Here is a 24,677-nt window from a genome sequence, read left to right as displayed (position 1 = left end):
AAAAGAAAGAACAAATTGTGGGGAGTGGGGGAGTAATAAGGGTAACTCTTACGCCTATGATTTTATTGATGTGGAAAGTCCCAAATGAGTAAACTACTTTTACCAAAGCAGTTTAGCAGTCATCTTCCAACTAGTAGTTTTAAGAAGTTGTCTGTGTCTAGGGGAGGTAAAGGAGATGAAAGGGGAAAAAAGAATAAAGTAAACAGTGCTCAGCAGAGAACAAAAGAATAACCTACAGGGAATCAAAGAAAATATGGACACTCACAAACATAATTTCTTCTATTATACGTTTCTTGAAATGGAAATTTATTGTTAAATATTTTGAATCCTCCCCATGTTCTGCTGGGCACATGATAATGTTTTTGTTTTATTTTGTTTTTCTTTTCTACCTTTCCTTTTTGGACTTTATTATTTTATTCAATTAAAAAAAAAAGTTGTCTGTGTCACCAGCAAGTTAAGTTATTGTTAGAGGAAAGACTTGAACCCATATGTTCCTGACTCAGAGGCTTTCTATTCACCGTTTCATGCTATCTCTGAATACGACTGACTCCCACTTTTTACAAATCCAAGTCTACCTGACTTAAGTTGCTGCCACATGCATATTCCAAGTTGCTAAGATGGAATTGAAGCACTTGTTCCTCTAGTTCACTAAACTGGATGCCAGATTCTTGAATAAAGGCCTTATAGATTTCCTGGATCTTTTCTGTAAAGAGAGATCACAAAGCAAAAGAACTTTTAAATTTTATTATCCAATTCCTCAGGTACCTGTCCTGACTGAACTGAGAAACATTTAACTTTACAAAAAGGAAAAACAGAGTGTTCTTTAGAAACAAGTTTTTATTTCCTGAGAAGGTAATCTTATAAAAATTATTTTTATTATTTCATTAAATATTTTTCAATTACATGTAAATTTTTTTACCAAATTTTTTTTTAATTTCAAGCTCCAAATTCTCTTCCTTATTCTCTCCTTGATAAAACAAATTTAATTATACATGTGAGGTTATACCAAACATATTTCCATATTAGCCTTGGAGCAAAAGAAAACACAAACAAAATAAAACTAAAAAAACAAAGAAGGAAAAAAAGTATCCTTAAATCTGCATTTTGAGTCCATTAATTCTCTCTCTACATTTTTCATCATGGGTCTTTTGTAACTGTTGTGGATCACTGTGTTAATTAGAGTGGGTAAGTCTTTCATAGTAGAGCATCTTTACAATATTGCTGTATAATGTTCACCTGGTTTTGCTCATTTCATTTTGCATTAATTGATATGTCTTCTCAGGTTTTTCTGACACTGTTTCTCTCCTCAATTGTCATAGCCTAGTAGTATTCTATCACAATCATATATCACAAATTGTTCAGTCATTCCCCAATTGATAAGCATCCCCTCAATTTCCAATTCTTTGCCACCACAAAAAGAGCTGCTACTAATATATTTGTACATGTTTCCTTTTTTTTTTTCCCTTTGATCGCTTTGGGAGGGAGAAGTGTATTGATTTTAATGGGTTAAAGGGCACACACAGTTTCATAGCACTTTGGACTTATTTCCAAACTGTTCTCCAGAATGGTTGGAGCAATTCACAACTTCATCAATAGTATATGAATGTACTTAATTTTCTTCATTCCCTCCAGTACTTTCTTCCTTTTCTATCATATTAGCTAACTTTTAGGTATCTAAAAATTCAGGAATAGATAATTCATTTCAAAAAGCATTTCTATGTTAAATAGTGTGCTGTACAATCACTATTGGTTCTGTATACCAAAGAGATCATTAAAAAGGGGGAAAGATCCACTTGTTCAAAAATGTTTGTAGCAGCTCTTTTAGTGATGGCAAGGAATTGAAAATTGAGTGGATGTCCATAAATTGGAGAATGGTTAAATAAGCTGTGATAGATGAATGTAATGGAATACTATTCTTCTTTTTTCTTTTTGTTTTTAATTATAGCATTTTATTTTCAAAATACATGCAAAGATAGTTTTCAATATTCACCTTTGCAAAACGTTGCATTCTAAATTTTTCTTCTTCCCTTCCCTTCACCCTCTCCCCTAGACAGTCTAGATCTATTCAATATATGTTAAACATGTGCAATTCTTCTAAACATATTTCTACATTTATCATTCTGCACAATAAAAATCAGATCAAAAAGGGAAAAAATGAGAAAGAAAGAAAAAGCAAGCAAACAACAACAAAAGGTAAAGAAAACTATGTTATGAGCCATATTCAGTCCTGATAGTCCTCCTTCTGGATGCAGATGGTTCTCTCCACCACTATTCTATTGAAATTGGCCTGAATCACTTTACTATTGAAAAGAACCATGTCCATCAGAGCTGATCATCATATAGTCTTCTTATTGCTGTGTGCAGAGTTATCTTGGTTCTACTTACTTTACTTAGTCTCAGTTCATATAAATCTCTCCAAGCTTTTCTGAAATCATCCTGCTGATCAGTTCTTATAGAACAATAATATTCCATAACATTCATATACTATAACTTATTCAGCCATTTTCCAATTGATAGGCATCCATTCAGTTTCCAGTTTCTAGCCACTACAAGAAAGGGCTGCCACAAACATTTTTGCACATGTGGGTCCTTTCCCCCTTTTTTATGATCTCTTTGGGATACAGATCCAATAGAGACACTCTGGATCAAAGGGTTGAAATACTATTTTTCTTTTTCTTTTTTTAATAGCTTTTTATTTACCAGATATATGCATGGTCTTTTCAGCATTGACACCAAATCTTTTGTTCCAATTTTTTCTCTCCTTCCCTCCACCCCCTCCCCCAGATGGCAGGTTGACTAATACAAGTTAAATATGTTAAAGTGAAATACTATTTTTCTATAAGAAATGACCAGCAGGCTGATTTCAGAAAATTCTAGAAAGACTTACATGAACTGATGCTGAGTGAAGTGAACAGAATCGGAATACCATACACAGTTAACAGTAAGATTGTGTGATGATCAACTATGACACACTTAGCTCTACAGGCAACACAGTGTTCCAAGACAATTCCAAGACTTAGAATGGAAAACACCATCTGCATCCAGAGAAAGAACCATGGAGACTGAACATGGATGGAAGCAAACTATTTTCACTCTTCTTATTGTTTTTTTTTCCCATGGTTTTTTGGTTTTGTAATTTTTTTTTGCCATATGACTAATATGGAAATGTTTAAAATGACCTACACATACAACTTATATGAGATTGTTTACTATCTTGGAAAAGGTGGGAGATAAGAGAAGGAAGGAGATAAATTGGAACTCAAAATCTTACAAAAATGAATGTTGAAAACTATCGTTACATGCAATTGAGAATAAAATACTGTCAAGTAGAAAAAAATCCCAGAACAGATAATGTGCTGTACTGGATATTCAAAGACAAAAATTGAAATAGTCTTGTGTCCTCAAGTTTACATTCCATTAAGAAAAACAACATCTGTACAAAAAGTAAATATGAACTATATGGTCATTTATAAAGACTAGCTGGTTACCATGCATAAAAGTTTCAAATACTTAAATAAAACATATTAATATACAATACTTGCTTGTCCTTCCTTTTCAAAGAGGAATAAAATGACATCATCATATTAGAATTGAATTGCGATATGACCAACGTGACTAATCGATCAATATGAGCTCAAAATGCTCTGCCACAGGTTGGACAAAAATAATCCATATGAATATTTGGGGTACTTTCTCTAATTGTGTATATTTCCTGTTTCCTTTGGGCTAATTCAATTCTGCTTTGCTCATAGAGCACAGCACCTTCTCTGATGAGGGCATGCCATGCTGGGCAGTCCTGTCCCAGTGTCTTCATATCATACATTCGATTCTAAAGTTAAGAAAGATCTTGACAATGTCTTTATATCACTTTTTCTGACCACCTTATGAGCACTTGCCCTGCATTATATCATCCAAGGAAAAAGACTTAAGTCTCAAGAAATAAGTATTGGGAAGATCTCTCTCTCATACCTCCTAAAGGAACATCTTGTAGCTGAGTTTTGTCTTTCCTCCACTCAGAAACAACATCCAACATGGCATTAAAGTGAAAGTCCATGCGCTTATCAATAGTGGGGTCAGTGATTCTTCCACTTTCCTGGATCAAGTCACATCTTTCTCCAAGTTTGTGCATTTGGATACCAAGCTTCAAAACAATGAGAATGAACAACAAACATTTTTCTTGGGAAAAAAAATTATCTTCTTAAATCATCAGAAAACAAACAAAAAATCCCAACATCCCAACACTTTCTGCAACAAAAGAGAAGAATCCATAGTTCTAAAGTTTCTACTTAGAGTTGATGAGTCTCTGTTAAGACTTTTTAAATTTATTCTTTTATAAAACTAAAACCCATAAATATTGTATTCTCAAAACAAATAATAGCTAAAACATTATTTACTGAGAGGGCACAAAAAAGGATCAAAAGTATTTTAAAGTCACATTCAAAGATCTCATATAATTACCCAATTACCATATAATTACACTCATCTCTGGTGAGATTAATTTGAATGTCACAAGTACATGACTCTCTTATGCTTCATCTACAGTCACAACTGGTATAACCTTCACTTAGGATTACTTTCAATCATCAAGGCATGGCATACCAATCAGAAAAGAAATGGGAAAACTCCCTCTCACTGTTAAGAGCATATAGAATATACAGGTGGTTTTGAACTCTTGTATGATTTTATGATTAACAGCTTTCATCTTGATATTATTTCAACATGAAAATAAATAGCCAAAAATTATCCGGTTGAGGAAAATATTTAAAGAAATAAAATATAGTTGTATAACGGAAATAGTATAGACTGGGAACCATAAGAACTGGTCTTAGTTTTTGTTCTACCACTAATTGGTTAACCATGGGCAAATCATTTGACTCCTAAAGCTCTCAGTTTCTTTTTCTATAAAATGAAGAAGTTGAACCAGAGAGTATCATTAAGTTCAAGCAGTCTACAATTCTATTAAAAATTAAAAAAAAAATAACAGTACAGCATCACACTTCCTTTGGTTCTTTAATAACTTACATGTCATGCTTTAGGAATTACAAATTGTTTTAAGTATATAATACCATTTGATACTTAAAACAAGTATTATTACTGCTTTCAGTTCACAGATAAAGAAGTTGAAAGAATGACTTGCTGAAGAAATATCTAAGGTGGGGTACAAATAAAGATCTTCCTGGTTCCAAGTCCAATATTCTGGTTACTATACCATGCTGTTTAATTAATATTTATTGGTGCTAAGTCTATTTTCTCTCATTACCTTTACATTCCTCTCCTTCCCACTTTCCTTCTGACCTCTTGTTTTCTCACCTTCTCTCTCATTCTTCCCTCTCATTTGTATATAAACATACATTAAAGTTCAAAGTTAACAAACTAATAAATATTTAAGGAGATATTATTCTTTATAGCTTTTTTTTTAAAATGAGATAGCCTTCAAAGATATTAAAGACCTTGAAAAACAAAAAGTTCTTTTAGGTTCATGTATTCAAGAGAGCATTGCAAATACTCTTTTTTTAAATACCAGGAAGGGAAAAAATAAATTATTTCAACAGGCAAAGTCTGCTTCTATATAATAGGGGGAAAACGCCATACAAACAAGATTCACGAAACTACTATTCTTTCCCTTAGTTATAGTATAGCTCTCTTAGAGAAACCCACTTGCTCACACATTAGGGCTATAGGGTTGTTTATACAGCCATTGACAATCTGAGCTCCTCTTCCGACCGTGACGCCTTTAAAGGATTTATCATCCCAGACTCGACCACCAATCCTGTCTTTGGCTTCTAGGATGATCACCTGCATAGACACACAATTCCAGTGACAAAAATGAAAATGTATCACTGTTGCTGCAACCTATCACTCTCTCTGTGTCCCCCAGTCCATCCAACCCCATTTTAGCCTTCCTCTTTGATTACAACTGAAAAGGAAAAAAATGAAAGTTCATGAAAGTTCAGTAATGATGCTTATCATTCAGCATTTTATGATGTTTGGTCATAAAGGACTTGAAAAGAAAAGTGGTTTCCCTGAGTTTAAAAAAAAAAATCTTCTTTCTAGCCCTGAGCAAATCAAAAAGATAGAACAAGTCATCCAACTACTCATTTTTTTTTTCAGTTTTTCTCTTATGATATCCCTTTCAATTTGATTCCTAGGTATAATGTAAAGATTGACAAGAAGACAGTTTTAAGACCATGGTATTTGGTTTTGTTTTTTAAACATTAGGATTTAAACAGGTGAAAGGAAAGCAGGAATGGCAAGTATAGGCAAGAACAAAAGAAAAAGGCAGAGATGTCAATTGGAACCAAATATTTCCCAATTCTAAGCCCAGTGCTCTAACCAATATAAAATAATGCTTCTATAGAGAAGTCTAAAAGTCTTTCTTCAAAATTTTGATAATTTTTATTTCTCACAAACCTTACTTTGATAATTACATTCACCTTATATATTTCATCTTTATTGGCACTAAGCAGATGTCAATATTGTGAATATTTACATTCTCCATACAGAAAAGAACACTGTTCTAATGCCCTCATAAAAAGCAGTCAAAAGATTACTTTATCCTCCAGATATTTCTAGTACCGGTATTATAAAAGTTCCTTACCTTAATTCCAAAGTTGTGCAATTGCCTAGCAGCTGCTAATCCTGATGGACCAGCTCCAACAATGATAACTGATTTCTTTAAATAAAAAAAAGAAAGAAAAAGAAAAAAAATCTAAAAAGTTACATAACTACAGACTGAAAATACTCACTTTTTCATAGTTCATTTACCTCCATCTTCTGTTATCACAAATTATTTTTCTTTTGCAAATTCTATCTTAAACTTTTCCATTAACCACCCCCTCTCCTATTTTCCTCTTTATGATTTGGGGAAATGATGCATGCCATTTCCTTCTCTGAAGGGATTACTCATTGTATGCTGTTCTTTGTAAAGGACATAATTAATTTTTCTCCAGGATTCATGTAACTCACCAATTTTACTACTGGAAGTAATATATTAGTAATATTTATCATTTGCATATTACAATAACAAACTTAAAGAGTATTTTAAGGGTTTCAAAGATCTTTACAAAGATTCTCTCATTGGATCCTTCAAACAACCCTGCAAGGCAGTTGTTGCAGTCATTATCCTCATTTTACAGAAGAACAAACAGCTGTAGAGCAGTTAAGTGACTGTTAGCAGTGGCAGCATCATTGTTATAAACTGTAATCACCTACATTGTGATAGTCTTTTGGGAGAAGATGATGGTCAGGACTGACAGATAAAACCCCAGTATTGATCAGGCCTTTTCTCGTCATAAAATAAAGTATTCTCTCCGCTTCCTGAACACATCGAATGCGCACAAGGCCTCGGACAATAATGTGATGAGTGCATTTCTGAAGAGTAAGTGCTTCCTGTGTTTTGAAACAAAATAAAACTGTTAAAGCAATTAAATATTTCATTTAATACCCATTAGTTATCAGTCAGCAAGAATAAACAAGATTACTTATATAGTGGAGAAACAAAGGAGTTTATATTTTAACATGGGTTTATATTTTATCACCAAAAAATTCCTGAATCTTCATAATTCTCTTCCTAAAAAAAAAAAAAAAAAAAAAAAAAAAAAAAAAAAAAGTGACTGTAAGTAGGATAGAGTCTAAAAGCATATCCGTCCCTGATTCCCTAAACTAGTCTTTTTTAAAGTCACCACATATTGGCTGCCTATCTATAAAAGAAACATTTAAACTTGTGCCCATGTGACTGAGAAAACAAAAGTCATCTGTGGAATATGATATATGCTCTTAGTGAAGGATTATTCAGAATTAACTACCAATAAGAATCCAAAAGCATTTTTCAAAAGCAAAACATGATAATTGGCCACTGTCATCCTTTTTTCTACTTCATCATTTTGATAGATAACATGGCCCCCCAAAATTCTAGAGATAAATGAGAGGCAGGATGGCATAGTGCATTAGGGGAAGAAACCTGCAGGTTCAATATCTGGCTGTAGCATCTATTAATTATGTGACCCTCAGTGCCTCCAGATAACATCCTCCAACATTCTCTGTTTTCTCTCTTTTTTCCTTTATTATTATTCCTTCTCCCAAATTCCTCTGAGGGCAGACCATGAGCAAGTACAAGGGAAAACCAGAAGTATATTAACTATTTGGAAAGGTGTGGCAAAATGAGCTTGGGACTGGTGATGGAATAAAAGTTGACACTTGAAATGTGTGGAGCAAATTTAAAAAAATATTTAAAGTCTTCAGTGTGTTTAAATCTTCATTAACATCACAGAAAAAATCTATTATGTGCTATTAGGCAGGTACCATAGAATCTTCTTATTCAAAACATATAGCCAGTCTAAAAAGCTCAGGACACTTTCAAGAGATTTTTCTTTCTTAATAAAATGGGAGGAAGACATCAATGAATGAGTATATTGAATCTAAATGCCCCAAAGCAAGGCGGGAAAAACCAAGGAGGTATTTAATAGAAGGTCAAATCATGTCTAAAGATATTAATTTAAGAATGGAAATCGGGGTAAAAAGGAATACAATTGAGTATGCACACTTCCATTATATGTGTGTGTGTGTGTGTGTGTATGTTTATACACACGTATATAAATGAGAAAAGAGCATTAATAATGAATGTAAGATAAACTTTAATGATTATTAGTTCTTTTCCTATAAATTAGATAAATTCATAACTAGTTAATTCTGAGCACCCACATACTAGATTAAGAACTATAAATAATTCTATATTGTTTAAAGAGCCTAAGTTGAGTGTACATTCAGTATAACAACCATAATTTAACTGCATTATTCTGCTCATTTCTGAAGAATGGTCTAAAGACATTCCAACAGGACCACTGGAGTGCTTATTTACACAAAAGAGGAGAAAAGTCTGACAAAGTCAGGAATTTTATAAGTTTATATTCCTCCCAATTTAATTTCACAGCCTCCTTATGATATTTTCTCAGTTTATAAATCAACAAATGATGTCCAAAAGATCACCTTACTCCAACATCAATTCGTTACACAGAGATGATTAGACTCTTGATCTCCCATCTCCCTTTCTGGTGTCCTTGTCACTGTATAATGCTGACGCAAGACTACCTGAAGAAAGGGGACCATGTTTCCTATTTCCACTGTAATTTACAAAGTAAGACGCTACACCTTGTTCATGTCTCCTTTACTTAGTGACCGGTCAAGCTTTCTTCTTAGAGAATTCAAAAATTCAGGTAGAAATAGCATCAACTTTCCTCAGATACACACACACACACACACACCACACACTACACACACACACAGCATGCATATATGTATACATAAGCACATATCTAATCATATATATGTGTAACTATGTATGCATGCTTACATATACGTGTGCACACATCCATCCATGAATGTATGTGTGTATGTATATATACTTATATTTACGTGTGTGTGTGTGTATGTGTGTGTGTGTGTGTGTGTGTGTAGACTAATTGTACTGTACAACAATGCCAATCTTACTTACTTTGCAATTCATATACCACAGAGCAAGAATAAGATTTCTCAAAGCCAAATACATGGTGGGGTCTCGTGAGTATTCTGGGAACTCATAGAGCTCATCCAGTTCCATCACATCTGGTCTCACACAGAGAGCTTTTCCACATTCATTGGGCTGGTAGAAAGGCTGGAAGTACTGGTTCATCCCAGGAACTAAGAGAAGAGAAACTCAAAGTAAATCTCACATCTCCTTAACAATAGGTGGTTTCAATCAAAGAGCATTATTAATTAATTATTTAGTAAAGCATTCACTACTTAGTAATTATTATTATTAAGCATCTACTATGTATCAGGTACTATAGTAGTTACTGTAGATGCAAAAATAAAAGCAACAACAATCCTAACTCTAAAGAAACTTACATTCTATCTATACATGTGTATAAAATAGATACAAGGTTATCAGATAAGAAAGGGCAGTACTAGCAGCTGGGGGAATCAGGAAAGAAAAAAAAAAATCAGAAAAAATAATATAGAAGGTGTCACTCAAATTGAGTCTCCCTCTCAATTCAATTTAACAAATTTTAAATGCTTCTATGAAAAGGACTAGATATAAAAACAAGAGTCATGGACTTCAAGATGCTCACTTTCTACTAGTCAACTAATTTCTTCATGCCTCAGCTGAGGCCCATATATCTAGAATGTAATTCAGACCATTCTAGTCTTCTCATTTTATAATCAAAGAAACCAATGTTGAGCTGAGTCTGGAAGGAAAATTGGAATTCTAAAGTAGGAGGGAAGCAGTATATTGTAGGAATGGGGGATGGTGACTGAAAACAGAAAGCTGTGGATGACAAACAGTACACTGACTGGACCATGCTAAAAATGGAGGGTCTCGTTAGGCATATAATTCTGATTACCTGAGTGCTCCAACTCGGCCTTGAAACTCTCTCATGCACTACACACATAAAGGGAAAAGGCTTATTTCTAAATTTTATTTTATTTTTAAGGTGTTGGGGATTTTTGTTTTGTTTTTATATTATAGTTATTTTTTCTTAAGCTCAGCCAATGAACTATGAAATTTACCTAACAAAAGCTAATGTTTAATCAAAATTAATTGGCCAACTGACTGAGTCTAACAGTGTATTCCACATCTCTCCAGGGAAAAGGGAGGAATATATTATGAATTCTTCAGGACTCTCATGCCTATATTTTAACAATATACCAGCACCAATACTGTAGGAGAAGGTTAGAGTGCCTTACACCAGTGGTATCAAATTCCAATAGAAAGAGATTCCTGAAGTCATATATTAAATTAAAAAACCACACATTTATGGTATCTATGTTTTATTACATTTGTATTTATTTTGTTAAATATTTTCTAATTATATTTTACTCTAGTTCAGGCTTCACATAGAAGTGTTACAGGGGACTATTTGCCACCACTAACTTACAGGTCACATAAAATCTGTTTCACTAGCAAGGAAGCTAGCAGTTATACAGGAAGAAGAAAATTAGAAGTTTTTTTTTTCCTTTATAATTCATTTCAACTGAAAACAATCCCCCCCAAAATGACTTTTCCCAATATCAACAACTAGGAATATGGCCTAAAAACTACTCAGATATTTCAGGGCTTTTTTCTTCAACAAATAGAATGGGTCAAAGATAAGCTTTATTAAGTCCCTAAAAGACATAACTGCCAAATCATGCATAGTCAAATCCAAATATATCAAACTTTAAATCTTTAAATTTTCCTGATTCTTTTGTTTCTGAGGGGAAAAAAAAAGAAGAATGGGGGAGAGCATGCTAGCCCAAGGGAACACTTCTTACCAAACACACCTGAAACAGCCTTGCAGTGCTCCACTTTTTCAGGGCTGGCTTCACGGTTGGTGCTGGTGCAGGAGGGACTCATGCCCACACAGTCAGGATAATAGGCAGAGAGTAAAGGGGCAGCCACGCTATCTTTCAGAAAGGGAGGAAGGATAAGCATGGAATACCACCAATTATTAGACACTTCAGCGACCCTCTGAGATGGAAATAAGAGAAGACCACAATGGGAAGAGAAAGTAGAATTGAGAATAACAAGAAGATAGAAGAAAGAGAAGACAAAACAAACATTTAATAAGGCTAAAATAATTTTCTTCAATTCACATTATCTTTCCTTTTCCTTTCTTATTCTGCATTTTCCTCACCTACACTTCCACAATACAGATCTGAAATATGAAAATATGAGATTTGTACCAAATATGGCTTCCCATACTTAAATGACTAATTTTTCCAATCAAAATTCTTCCATGCAGTTCACAAGATAACTCCAGAGCTGAAAGTGATCTCAGAGACTATCACTTTATAGATGAGTAAACTAATGCAGTGACTTAAATGACTTTCTAAGGTCATAAAGGTAAATAGGCATAGAGGTGAGATATGAAACCTGTCCTCTGATTTCAGAGTTGGTGGAATATCTACTATACTTCCTGATCAAAGACTTTTAAAAATTTCCATTTTTCTATAGATAAAGTCAAATCAATCAGCAAACTTACTTATAATACTTACTAAATATATATTATATATTATAAATGCCAAGAACTGTGCTAAGTACTGGGCATATAAATTAAAAAACTGTCCCTGCCTTAAAGGAGCTCATATTCTGATGTGGTCTAATGCAAAGTATAACTGAAACACCATCTTTGAAGTAATTTAGGAAGGTTTGCTTTCCTTCCCATCAAGCCCACATATTAAACCTTTTATTATTATTAAAATATAAACCTATATTTTATTATTTATTATAAGCCTGAACTCTAGATACTGGGCAATAGATACAATATGCTAAATAATATTCCAATCCATCTTTAATGCTTCTGGTCAAAGATTAATGGAAAACATGTCTACTACAATAGTTTTCAAAGATTTAAAAAATATAGACCAAAAAAATTAAACAATTCTCAGAACATATAACATTGTTCCCAACTAGATTTCATCTATGGAATACAAAATACACCCAATATAACTAACTGCTATATCTGAAATATCATTTGCTAGAGATCTTAAAGTAAAAAATAAAAAGAAAAGAAAAAAAGAGCTCTATGTCAAAAGTAAATCTGTATCAAAGAAACGCACCTTTTTTGATACTGATCTTTAAATACATTCAAGTCAGATTAAACCTAAGAAATAGTTGTTGGAGTTCTAAGATAAATGAATAAAATGGAAAAATAAAATCACCATAGTTGGAAATTTAAAACAGATGGCCACCAAGGCTTCTGAAAGCTTTAGAAAGGCACGATTAAATATACAAGATGCTCTTCCACAGTCATTTTGATGTCTATTTTGTTGCTTTTCAATTGTTTTCAGTCAGGTTCAGCTGGATCTCATTTGAGGTTTTTTTTTTGTTTTTTTTTTTTTGTTGTTGTTGTTTTGTTTTTTTTCTGGCAGAGATACTGGAATGGTTTGCTATTTTCTTCTCCAGATCATTTTACAGATGAGGAAACTAAGGCAAACAGGATGAAATGACTTGCCTAGGTCCCATAGCTAGTAAATGTTTGAGGTCAGATTTGAATTCAGGAAAAATGAGTCTTCCTGACTCTAACCCAGATACTCTATAGTACCACCTAGTTGCTCAATAAGTCTATACCACCTGGAAAAATCTGTACTCAATATCTTTCACGTCCGTTTACTTTAGGCCTATCTCATATATCTTTATGGCATGGAGACCCTTGGTTCTCAATTCAATAACCACTGACTAAAAGCTCCTACTATGTGCTTGCTGATCAAATATAAGACCAAAAAATAGGCAGCCCATGCCTTCGAGAAGCCTACATTCTACTGAGAGGAAAAACTATATATATGAAGTACAAAAGATAAATTTATGCAAAGTAATTTCTAAGGGAAGAGACCATGAAGAATCATTATAGACTGTAGCATATGGCACCTGAAGTGATCTATGAAGAAAGATATGAGTTATATAAAGCAAAATGAGGAGGGAATAAATTTTAGGTCTCAGGGACATAGCCGGTATAAATGTATGGAGGATGAGATAGGCATGTGGTAGATGGAGAAAAGCAAGGTATCGAGTCTACAACACAGACCATATAAAAAACAGAAATGTGTAATAAGTCTGAAAAATTGGCTAGAGGCAGAAGATTTTCAAGAGAAAGACTGATGATGTTTAATCTAAAGACTTGGAACTCATCTGCATAGAGAATGATAATTAACCCATGGAAACTAATGAGAGTATCTGAAAAATAGCCAAAGATGGACCATCACATAGATCTGGGATAAACTCTTACCAAAAGGGAATGGAGCATAGATAATGATTTTGAAAAGGAGTCTGAGAGGGAATGATCAGACAGATATAAGAACTAGAAAAGAGTAATGTTACAAAAACCCAGGGAAAAAACTCAAGAAGCCTATTAAATGCCCCAGTGAGGTGAGGAAGGATAAGGACTAAGAAAGAGTCAGATTATGTTTGTTTTGTTTTGGGACTTGGACACCTTTTGGCAATCTAGTGGATCTTATGGGTTCATTCTTAAAATGTCTGTTATTATATTCATAATTAATGAAAAAATTTTCCACCCAAATTAACAGATTTTCCTAAAAACTATCTAAGGATGCCAGCTTTAAAATTCCTGTAAAAAAAAAAAGGAGAAAAGTGAGAGATGATGTTGAGGTGATTTAGAATACAGAGTTGGGAAAAAGAAGTACTCAGGATACACAGCCTTCATTTTTTCTCTGAAATCCTTAGCTGAAAGGAAGGAGGAAGATGCTATGGATGGCCTAAGGAAAGACAAGAAGGTTAGAGCCCTCACTTAGTAGAGTCAATGAGAATTGTAACAACCAGGAAATATATATGCTACTATGTATATAGAAGTAAGGATCCAGCTGAGATTATAGTTTAAAAAAATGAGATTACTTAATAGAGGGCCACAGTGAGCTAGGACATAGGAATTTCTCTATCAACCAATCAAGAGAATAGTAGGCATAATATAAGGTTGGGGTTTAGAAAGGGATAATTGGCAAGAAAACAAAAGACTCAGAGAGAGACTCGGAGAACAGTGTTAAGATTGAACCAGTTTTCACTATAAAGTCAAGATCATTAAAGGAGAAAGTGGGTCCAAAGCAGAGTGATGGTGTGAAAAATCAGGAAATGCAAAGGAACTAGAAATGGTGATAAAAATGGAGAATAAAGTGAAGGAGGATAATGCTTACAGAGTAACTGAAGAATAGGAGGTTATGGTCAGATAAGAAATATCAGAATAATGGATAGTAGAAGTAGAACATATGTATATCTGAAAGGGGTATGGTGGTGGAAATGCATATCCAGGGATCAGAGAAATTTAATAAATTGCAAAGCAAGGGTTTTTGAGGGGATAGCAGCATATAAACTGAAGCCCTCAAGTATAAAGTAAAGGGTTAGAACTCTAGAGCTAAGCCAGCCAAGTATTAGCTCTTGCAGGTCTTCTTTGATTCTGTGCCCAAGAACAAGCCCAGTTAAATTTAGAGAAACTAATTAACAGGGGACTGGCCACTAGGCAATGCTTTTTGTTCAGGCACAGCAACCAAGGAAGGGCATCTATTTAAAAAAAAAAAAAAAAAAAAAGTTCAATGATGGGAAGTATCCATACAAATGAAATCATAGGTCGCTCCCAGCCCATGAGGAAATGTTTATCAAAATCTTAGTCATGAAGTTTAGCTCATTAAAAAGTGGCCAGAGATTACAAAAGAACTGAATTGAAGGAAACGAAAACAAAGTTCCATCTTAATGGTTTTGCACCTTGACAGAAACGATTATGGCTAGAAGTGAAGAAGGCCAAATGTCTTATTAGGGTTTTGTTTTGGGACTTGGACACCTTTTGGCAATCTAGTGGATCTTATGGGTTCATTCTTCAAATGTCTGTTATTATATTCATAATTAATGAAAAAATTTTCCATCCAAATTAACAGATTTTTCTAAAAACTATCTAAGGATGCCAGCTATGTATCATAGACATGGATCCTAAGGTGTTGAAAGATATTTAGCTTTTGCTCAGATTAAAACTTCGAGAATTCTGTCTCCTGATTCTATAAAGCTCTTTCAGGAAACAGTTTTGTGGAAATTCTAATTCAAAACCACATACCTATTACTAGTTTCACTAGGTAGTAGTTTTGCTATGGAAGAGAATTGGCAAAAGATAAAAAATGAAAACCACCTTCTGAATAAAAGAATTTCCATATATTTCTGCTAAATATTTATTTTTCTTAGTTCTGCAATCATCACTAGTTCAACTGCTAACCTGAATAGATTGGGTACATGTGTATTCCCACTTTTTTTTTTTAATCCTGAAATTTAAGATTACATTTTTAAAAATTTCTATAGAGGCAAGCAGAATGTTCAGCATGTAAAAATTATGATATGGTTCATCTACTCTGAGGTTTCCTATAGATGGTCAAGTAAAGAGATTAGATTTCACCAAAATAAATAATGTTGCAATTTGCTTGATAATGAGACTCCTTGATACAACTGGCAAGAGAAAGAACCAAAAATAAAGATGTCATCAGTCATAACACAAAGAAACATTAGTAATCTAAGTTTTATGCATAGAGGTTAAAAAAAAAAAGGCAGCATGAGCTTCTATTTTTTTTTTCTCATGAAGGAAAAGGGTGGAGTTTAGCACAAGAGTTCATCCTCACACAACTGGGGCATCTGGCAAGACACTGGAAGTAGTTTTTGAAAGAAATAACATAGCAAACTTCATAAGAAAGAAAGATGGTACTCTGATCAGCAGCCAAGTGAAGAGAAAACTCAGGAGAATGTCACTGTCATTCACAACAGAGTTCAAAAAACAATGATACCATGAGGGCAAATAAAAAAAAAATGTGTAATGGTAGTTTACTTACTAGATCTTCTGGTTGGGAGCACTGGTCTGAGCCCTCCATCTACAAAAGAACACCAATACATCATTGTCTATGTAAAAGCCCTTAATCCAAACACAATTTAAACTCATTTAGCTGTGAGGTGAGGTTTGTTTTTCATATCATTATTTACAAATCAATCCTTTAATCTGAGTTTAGAAACTTAAAAGTTATCCCCCATGAGAGTGAAGCTAAGTATGATTTTTTTTTTTTTTTTTTCAGAAAACTCTGAGAACCCAGGGACTTGACTTTGTAGCTATACATATGGTAACTAATTTAGTATGGTAATTTTAAAACTTGGGCTTTAATATGAATGTTAGATTCTATTCCAATATTTTACATGTGAAATATACAGAAAAGTTCTGCTTCTCATGATCTTATTTTATAGATGACAAGTCAATTTAATTTTGAAAAATTTGTTCAAATTACATTAAAGAATTGCAAGTATTTCATGTGCATAACTATCCTTTAACTTTTTTTAAAAAGCAATATGAATTTTAAAAAATGACTGGCTTAGACTATTTCCAAAATACTGAGGAGTATATAATTTACCTTACTAATATTTTTTAGAAAAAAAAACAATAGCTAAATGCAGTAAACAAAACACATATTACTAGCTTTTCCCAGAAAGCTAGATTATCAAGAGTCAAAAGGAAAACCACGGCAGGACACACCTTAACTGAGGTGTTTGGTTTGGTACCACAGCGGTACGTCTGTGCCATTTGTGACGTAAGCTGAATTTCCTTTGTAAGCTGTCTCCATTTTCCACAGTCAGGTTTTGTGCACTGAACCTAGAGTACATGAGAAATTTTAAAAAAAGCAATGGTGAATAAGCAAATATTTGCCTACTTGCTTATATTCCCTACTCCTAAAAACTTTTATTCTCAATTGCTCATGTTGCCATTTTCTACACATGATATAATTAACCTTCCAGCAATTCCTAGGATTGTTTCCCTTCTGTACTGTACTGCAACCCTTGAAAATCCACTATGCCCAACTGGTTCATTTCTGATTCAACATCAAATTAAGCCCCAACAAAGTGATCTGAAATGAGGGGGTCAAAAAATGTCTTCTAACAACATAAGAAAAAAAGAATTTGGATCTATTCCATCATTTCTAAAACTTCAATTGCATTAAAAGGTACAAATAAAGCAACATACTCCTTACCCAATATGGAAGCTGTTGATCAGCCATAAAAGCTTTGGGACTAGGCTCACATTTCCCATTACTAGTCCATATCCTTTTCCAAGCAGCATATTTTTCATACCCATCTTTGTGACTAAGAAAAAAAAATTTTAATCAAGTGATTAAAAACATTCCATTTTTAAACTCCTGATTTTTTAATCTTCTTTAAATTACTTCTATCTACAAGACAAATAATGAGATGATAGAAGAGTACTTTATTAAAATACCTGCAAACCTAAGTAGTTTTTTAAAAATTATTTAATAGATGGCTGCCCACACAGCACTCTCTGGTGGTTGATATTCTTTTGTATCACCAAGAGCAGAGAAAGAACATGTCACTATCAATTCAGTGGACAAGAATTTCTGTAACCTAGCAACTATTTTCATTTCTTACATACATACAAACACATGCAAAGGCAGAATTAGAAGGAGACAATTCCTTTTCAAGTATGATTTGGACTAGTTGAACTCTCAAATGCTACAATTCTAATAATTTGAGTTTTAGAAAAGTATTTAGAAAAACCTAGTAAATCTTTTAAGGCCCAGGAGCTTAAGAATTTGGGTAATCAACAAACATACCTCCTGTAGTAATGGTCAAAGCATTCATTGCAAAAATGTTCCCCACAGGATAAGTGATACCATCGAGATGTATAACCATTTTTTGCACATCTAAAGAAGACAAGAATATTCATACAGTCATAAAATGAAATGAAAAAAAAATTCTCCAAGGCATCCACCCACCACCCATTCTTTGATTAAGCAAACTATAAACAAAGACTATTGGGAACATGGAACTGAAAAACTGACATACTGTCACCATAGTAATGATGTTTCTGTAGTCTTATCTCATGCTGCTTCATTTCATACACAAAATGACTATTTCCATGAAATATCTTGTCAATAATCCTCAATCATTGTTTTGTAATACAGGACTGTTTCTACAATTACCTTAAGTTATATTATGAAGTTCTCAACAACAACAAATTATTTCCAATAAAACTTACTTTAATTCACTTTATTTTCAAAAGAAATGTAGCAGTTTGGGAGCACAAAAATTTAATAAAAGGTTGGAAATCATGGCTCTAGATTTACATTATATGTTGTATTTAGGAAGACTAATTTAAGAGGCAAGGTCCAACTGAAAAACTGGCAAATGCAACTTATCCTCAATATTGGAATCTGGCAGATATTTGCGAACTGCTTAAATGACAATATTATAAGAGAACTAAAAAAAAAAAAAAAAAAGTTACCCAAAGACATTTTTTCCAACTTAAGGGGAAAAAAAGTCTTTTAAACTCAATTTGGATACTAATTGCTTTTATTTTACTTTTAATATGATTTTCTTAAACTTTGAATTGAGATTTTTCTTTTAATTTGAATAGATCTCATCTGCCATCTAAGAAAGAAGATAGCTTGAAGTGAATATATTTTCTCATGGACCAAAACATATTTTAATGTGCATAAACAACATTATGTATGTGTATGTGCATAATAAATAACAATAGGGAGTACCTACTGTTTACAAAGAGTTTTACAAATATCTCACATGATTCTTACAACCCTGGGAGTTAGATACTTTTATTATTATCCTCATTTTACAGATGAGCAAACTAAAGCAGACCATAGTTAAGTGACCAGTTAAGTTGGCCAGTTATTAAATAAACATTTACGAGGTGCCTATTTTGTACCAAATACTGTGCCAAGAGATGGGTCACACAGCTAATTAGTCACTCTAGACTCAACATACCATCTACTGTGCCAGCTAGCTGTCTCTATTATACATGTATAAGTGTGATAATCAAACATAACTGAAAATTTGAGACATCTCAGATAGTTTTCTTTCCACTCCATTAGCTCCAATTCTAATCTCTACAAATGCTATAGTTATTAAGTATGTTAGGACCAGTGACATGTTCTATGGATAAAAACCTAGATGTATAAGTGTCAGTTCACATGCATGCATATATAAATACAAGTTCTCTTGAAAAACTGGTGTTTCAAGATACAACTGTCCCAAGCAATCCCCTCACTGAACCAACTTGTCAAGACATCATCTAAGCAAACCTTTCAGCAGCACTTGAGAAGCAAACTGGACAAGTTGCTGTGCACCCAGCCTTTTCACATTTTCTGTATTTCTTCTCAGATGAGGCATCATCATCATCATCTGCTGCTACTTCTGTCACTTTTTTCTTCACCTGTGGGAGAACCAGTAAAATTAAGGTACAAAAGAATCATCAAATATTATTAGGAAATAATAGCTGCTGACTGCTAACTCTTAATGGTCTCTGAAGTGCTTTCATACATAGTCTTGTCTGACTTATTTTGAAAGAATACTTCCAAAAGACACTTTTGAAGTTAATGGTGATGTAAATAAAAAATAGAACCTGTAGACTGGGGCATTATATACACTTTAAATCACTGCTTTGAATAGTCATAAAGTAGTTGGTGTTTGGTTCTTTTATTGACTTCCTTGGAGGTGGGCTCACTGTTTTACTGTCACCATTTTGGAGTAGAAAACCCAATTCATTTTCCCTAAGGATCAACTTAAAGCTCCCTTCACTCAGAATAGCTCCACATTTTGAGGACTGCAGAACAAATTTTATAATTCTAAAGGAGGCAGAATTTGAGAGTGTTCACTATAGTTATTTATTAAAGCCCCAAAGAGTACAAGACTAGAAATAATTGTGCAATACCTGCCTCCCGGAACTCCTCAAAGGAAGACTATCTGAAGACTGGTCAACTGAAGCTGCCTTTTTCTTTGCTCGAACCCTGAGGGTTGACATCTTATCACAGAGTCTGCCAAACAGTTAAGTGTTAAAATATTAATGACTAGATACCCTGTTAGCCCTTGAGAAAAAAAAAATAGCACACGTACATTTATAATATATGCAAGTAAACAATAGATTCAACTCATGAGGAGTAGTAGTCAAACCAGCTAACTGTTGGTTAAATCCAACAAACAGAAGAAATCGTAAGTGTAGAGTTTGGTTTGGATTTTCAAGAAATACTTTCCATTCTTTTACTTCCTCATCCTCCAGCAGTTGCTGTTATGTCAATCTTTTAGCATGTTAAAATAGAAGTGAATTTATTGACATCTATTAGGTGTGCCTTGGAAATGATATGAGCTAGATGGTCCAGTAAAAACATCGAACATGGAGTCAGGAAAACCAAATTCTGCTGAAAACACCAGCTAGGTGACTCTGGACAAATCATCCAATCTTTCTCAACCTCTTTCCTCAACTGTAAAATGGAAAAATACTGGTACCTGTCTCACAAGGTTGTGGTGGAGAATCATCAAATAAGAAAAGATGTACAATGTTTTTTCAAACTTCAAATGCTAAACAAATGCTATGATTATAAAAATCTTTGATTCAGTTACTGCTAAAGGCAGATAGACCAGTTATTCTGTATTATATATAACTTTTTTTTTTTTTTTAAGAGCTAGAACAAATCTTGGAGGTCTTCTGATCCAACATTATCAAGAGGCAACTGAAGTTTTAAGAGTTTAAGGGACTCATCCAAAGTTACACATGCAATTTAAGTAGCAGAACCAGAATTTGAACCCAGTCCTCTGATTATAAATGCCATGTTTTATCCATAACACCAGGCTATCTCAAAGGAAACTTTATTCATGCTCTCAAAGAGACTCAATTATGTGGTAGATTAAACAAAACTTCAATCCAATACGTGCAAGAAAAACTGAAATGAACTACAAAAGAATGAAAAACTAACCAGTCAAAATGTAGATGTTTCTTGGCCTTTTTTTCTGGGTATCAATGTATTTAAAAAAACAAACAAAACACACACACACACACACACACACACACACACACAAAACCAAAATAAAAAAGACCTGGGCACCTGGGGCTATAAAGGGGGAAGGGAGGACAGATGTTAAAATGTGTGTGAGGAGGAAGAATATAGTAAATAACTAGTGTAATTTGTACCAACTTGGTGGATTGTTTTGAAGATACAATGTATTTACATTTATTTGTCTCTAATGACCCTTTAAAAAAAGGATTATTTTTTATCAGAGATGGTTGAAATAGCCTATATTGACACATACTATCCTTCCTCCCTTTCTCTCCTTTTCCTCTCTTCCCCCATAGACTTTATCATCCACAAAGCTAATAAAAGACTTTTTAGTCAATTGGTTTTGACTACTGAGATTGGTTTCCCTGTGATCTAATTCTCTATTCAAGTTTATTTAAAATGTTTTAAGTTAGTTATAATATGAAGGCCCCACAACCTGGTTTTTTCATTAGCTTTTCCTGACAAACAGCACTTGCCTAGTTTAAAAAGCTATCTCAAATCATGGAGCAAATAGTACTGGGAATATTTTTCATTGTGTATCATCAGCTTCTCTCAAGGCTTTTAGATTTCACCTACATAGATATTTTATAATATGCCTAAAGTCCTCTAAAATTGAATATTTCTTCCTACATTTTTCAAAGTATTACATAATTAGTGCTTTTTGCTACACCATTGTAACTGGTTAATAATTATAGACCTGAAGGAAGTTTCCAGATTCCACTTACAAATACCATCTTTAAAACGCAACTTCATTCAAAGATAGTCAAGAGGATTAGTCTTTTATGTAAATGCAAAATTCCAAAAAACTCAGTAGAAAACAATTACGAACTTACTGTGTAACATAACAGCAAACACATTAACAATCTAAGTGTAAGAAATACTGTGCAAGAAAAAGGGCTTAGGAACAGAAACTGAAACCTGCATCAATTCAGCCAACCTTTACTATCAATCCATCTGGGAGGATTCAACCATTGACACAACAAAGCACAAACATCAAGAATTTTCAGTTAAGCCTTCAACTGCCATTTTTGTTCATCTGTCTAGGAGTATACTTTTAATTCCATAAGCAATAACCAGTTCCTATTCCAGTTTTTCCTGTTTAAACAGACTCTGAAAAAAGTCATGAAAACCATTGGTCAAATCAGGTTTGTCTTCAAAAATGTCACACTAGTTTTGCAGTTACCATTCTTAATTTATCTCCACATAAGTGCATAAATATTTATGTGTATATACATAAGCATATATTAATTTTCCCTACCCCCTTTTCTAATTCTTTTTGTACTTATTTTAATTTTCCTATCAATGTTGAATTTTTAGATTTTTTAAATGATGGAGAGGGAAAAAACACATACTTTATGCAAAGCTGAAAGGAAACTACAGCTTGAGTCTTTTATCATAATTCAAGATTTATTTATGGGGTACTTAAAAGAGATAATTTAGTTGAAAATTTTAGAAACTGAGCCTACACCTTTAAAAAACATTGTATTAATATAATGTACTTTATATTTGGGATGAATTTTCTTATTTTATGATTAAACTTAGTTTTGCCAAATGTTAAAAAAAAAAAAAAAAAGGGAAAAGAAAGAAGAGTTCCCCTCCCTCTCCTCCTCCAGGGAATAGATATTTTTTTTCTTTCCAAAGCTGCAGACCTTAGGGATAGAACCTATAAAAATATCAACCCATCTGTGCTTACAAGTTATATACTACACAGACCACAGAGACTACTTGTTTGGGGGGGAAGTTAACTAGGGTAAAAAAGTTGTTTATCTCAGAAATAATTAACTGTAGGCCTGACTACTCATATGTGATACCCCAAAAAGCCCAATGCCTTATGGAAAAAATGGCAGCGTGGTACTAAATTCCATTGTCCTATAATAAGGAAATTTCAAGAAAGACAAATGTAGCTCCTATGAGTCTAAGTTCCTGCTACTAATAAGGATTTTCAGTGGTTACCAACTTTTCCTTACATTAAATACCTGGTAATTCTTCAAAATAGTTCCCAAGGTTTCTTCCATTTTTGTCCTCTAGCAATACACTTTTACAAACAAAATATATCACTACCTTCCAGCAGTTGTCAAGGTGGAGTTTCATTTTCTAATATTGGTGATGGGCTCCAAGGAAGCTATGCATTTTTCTTCTCTAGTGATTAAATCACCCTTTTTGCAAGACAGCTGATCTAAGCAGTACATCTGTGGAGTGTAACCTGTTAGTGCAGATGGCTCAACACCAACTTTCTACAGCTGGGCCTTCTTCCTTCCTCTTATGCTTGACAGCTGAGTAACAGCCACTATGGTCTGCCCGCCCTCACCTTCTATTTCTCTAAGCCGAGTTACCCCAGCAACCTTCCTAAGTATGTCCTAAGAAAGTGTCCGGCGCAGGGGCTACTGTTTCTGCAGGATCACTGGTTTCTAGGAGATCATCTTATTAACTTGGGCAGCGCCAGAAAAACCGTTTTCTATTTTATTTTGCATCTCCCAAAGCTCTAGGAAAGCCCTTCCTCCCGCAGCAGACCACCCCCGAGTGACAGAGCTCTGACAGCAGCAATGAAAACACGAAGAGCTCGTCATCCCCCGTGCTAACAAGCAAAAGCAACAGCAGTGCCTCTTAGCAAACTGGTTTTAAATCCTCTCTCTATTTTTCTCTCTCCTTCCCTTTCTCTCCGGGGCAGGGATACGAGGGACAGAATCGCTTTGCCTCTCACCTTTGCACCGAACTGGTGCGGAGAGTCGCAGTGAATAGCACCAGCTGCAAGAAAAAGGAAGGGCTGTAAGGGATGGGGCAAGAGCCACACTACCACCAGCCGGGGGATTCCCTCTTCGCAAATTCGTCCTCACCCCACAACCGCGGTTTGGAGCTCGTGCCGAAGAGCGCACCCCCGCACCGCACCCCACCACACCCTACGCCACCCCCACGCCCCTTTAGCGTCCCCGGACCTCACTGGGGTCCCCTCCAGGACCTTCCCACTTCCCACCCCGATTCTCCTGGGTGGGAGAAATTGCAAAGGAGGAACCGGGGGGCCTGCACCCCAGCCCAGCCGCTTTGTGCGAGCGCTGTCACCCGAAGTCACCCACCGCCCCCGCTCTAGCGCAGCCGCTCGCCTCCAACCTCTGAGTGCCAGCAAGAAGGCGGGCGCGGCTTTTAGCCCCCAGAAACCTCCCGGGAGTAGCGCGTTGCGCGCACGGGACCGGACAATTAGCGCAGGGAGCGAGGCGCAGCCTGCGCTCAGCCGCCGGCCGCCGCGGCGCCGCTGCTTCCGCCCCTGTCACGCCGTGACCCGACGGGGGAGGAGCTGGGGAGGGGCTCGGGACCCGCCTCCGCCCCAGCCGCCCCGCCCC

The 24,677-nt window shown here is 34.7% G+C and overlaps 1 protein-coding gene across 5 annotated transcripts in view; it reads right to left on the bottom strand.

The window, feature by feature from the left end:
• KDM1B (lysine demethylase 1B) overlaps positions 1-24,617 on the bottom strand; it is a 51,872-nt gene extending 27,255 nt beyond the window's left edge. The window contains exons 1-15 of one of the 5 annotated variants that reach the window (XM_074272421.1): positions 24,441-24,615; positions 24,044-24,087; positions 20,223-20,325; positions 19,594-19,724; positions 18,109-18,198; positions 17,512-17,623; positions 17,019-17,135; positions 16,330-16,368; positions 11,299-11,485; positions 9,491-9,675; positions 7,213-7,389; positions 6,599-6,673; positions 5,659-5,796; positions 3,970-4,141; positions 576-703 (exon numbers count right to left, since the gene is read on the bottom strand). In XM_074272421.1, coding sequence (XP_074128522.1) covers positions 576-703; positions 3,970-4,141; positions 5,659-5,796; positions 6,599-6,673; positions 7,213-7,389; positions 9,491-9,675; positions 11,299-11,485; positions 16,330-16,368; positions 17,019-17,135; positions 17,512-17,623; positions 18,109-18,198; positions 19,594-19,724; positions 20,223-20,312 — 1,641 coding nt within the window. In that variant the 5' untranslated portion in view covers positions 20,313-20,325; positions 24,044-24,087; positions 24,441-24,615. Of the gene's footprint in view, positions 1-575; positions 704-3,969; positions 4,142-5,658; positions 5,797-6,598; positions 6,674-7,212; positions 7,390-9,490; positions 9,676-11,289; positions 11,486-16,329; positions 16,369-17,018; positions 17,136-17,511; positions 17,624-18,108; positions 18,199-19,593; positions 19,725-20,222; positions 20,368-24,043; positions 24,088-24,413 lie in introns of all 5 variants that reach the window. The other 4 variants (XM_074272445.1, XM_074272411.1, XM_074272428.1 and 1 more) reach the window with 4 other exon arrangements.
• Positions 24,618-24,677: the final 60 nt, after the last annotated feature.

The sequence above is a fragment of the Sminthopsis crassicaudata genome, chromosome 1 (assembly GCF_048593235.1).
Source record: "Sminthopsis crassicaudata isolate SCR6 chromosome 1, ASM4859323v1, whole genome shotgun sequence".
Lineage (NCBI taxonomy): Eukaryota > Metazoa > Chordata > Mammalia > Dasyuromorphia > Dasyuridae > Sminthopsis > Sminthopsis crassicaudata.
Note: the sequence above shows the minus strand (reverse complement) of the source record. Positions and strands in the feature narration are given on the sequence as shown.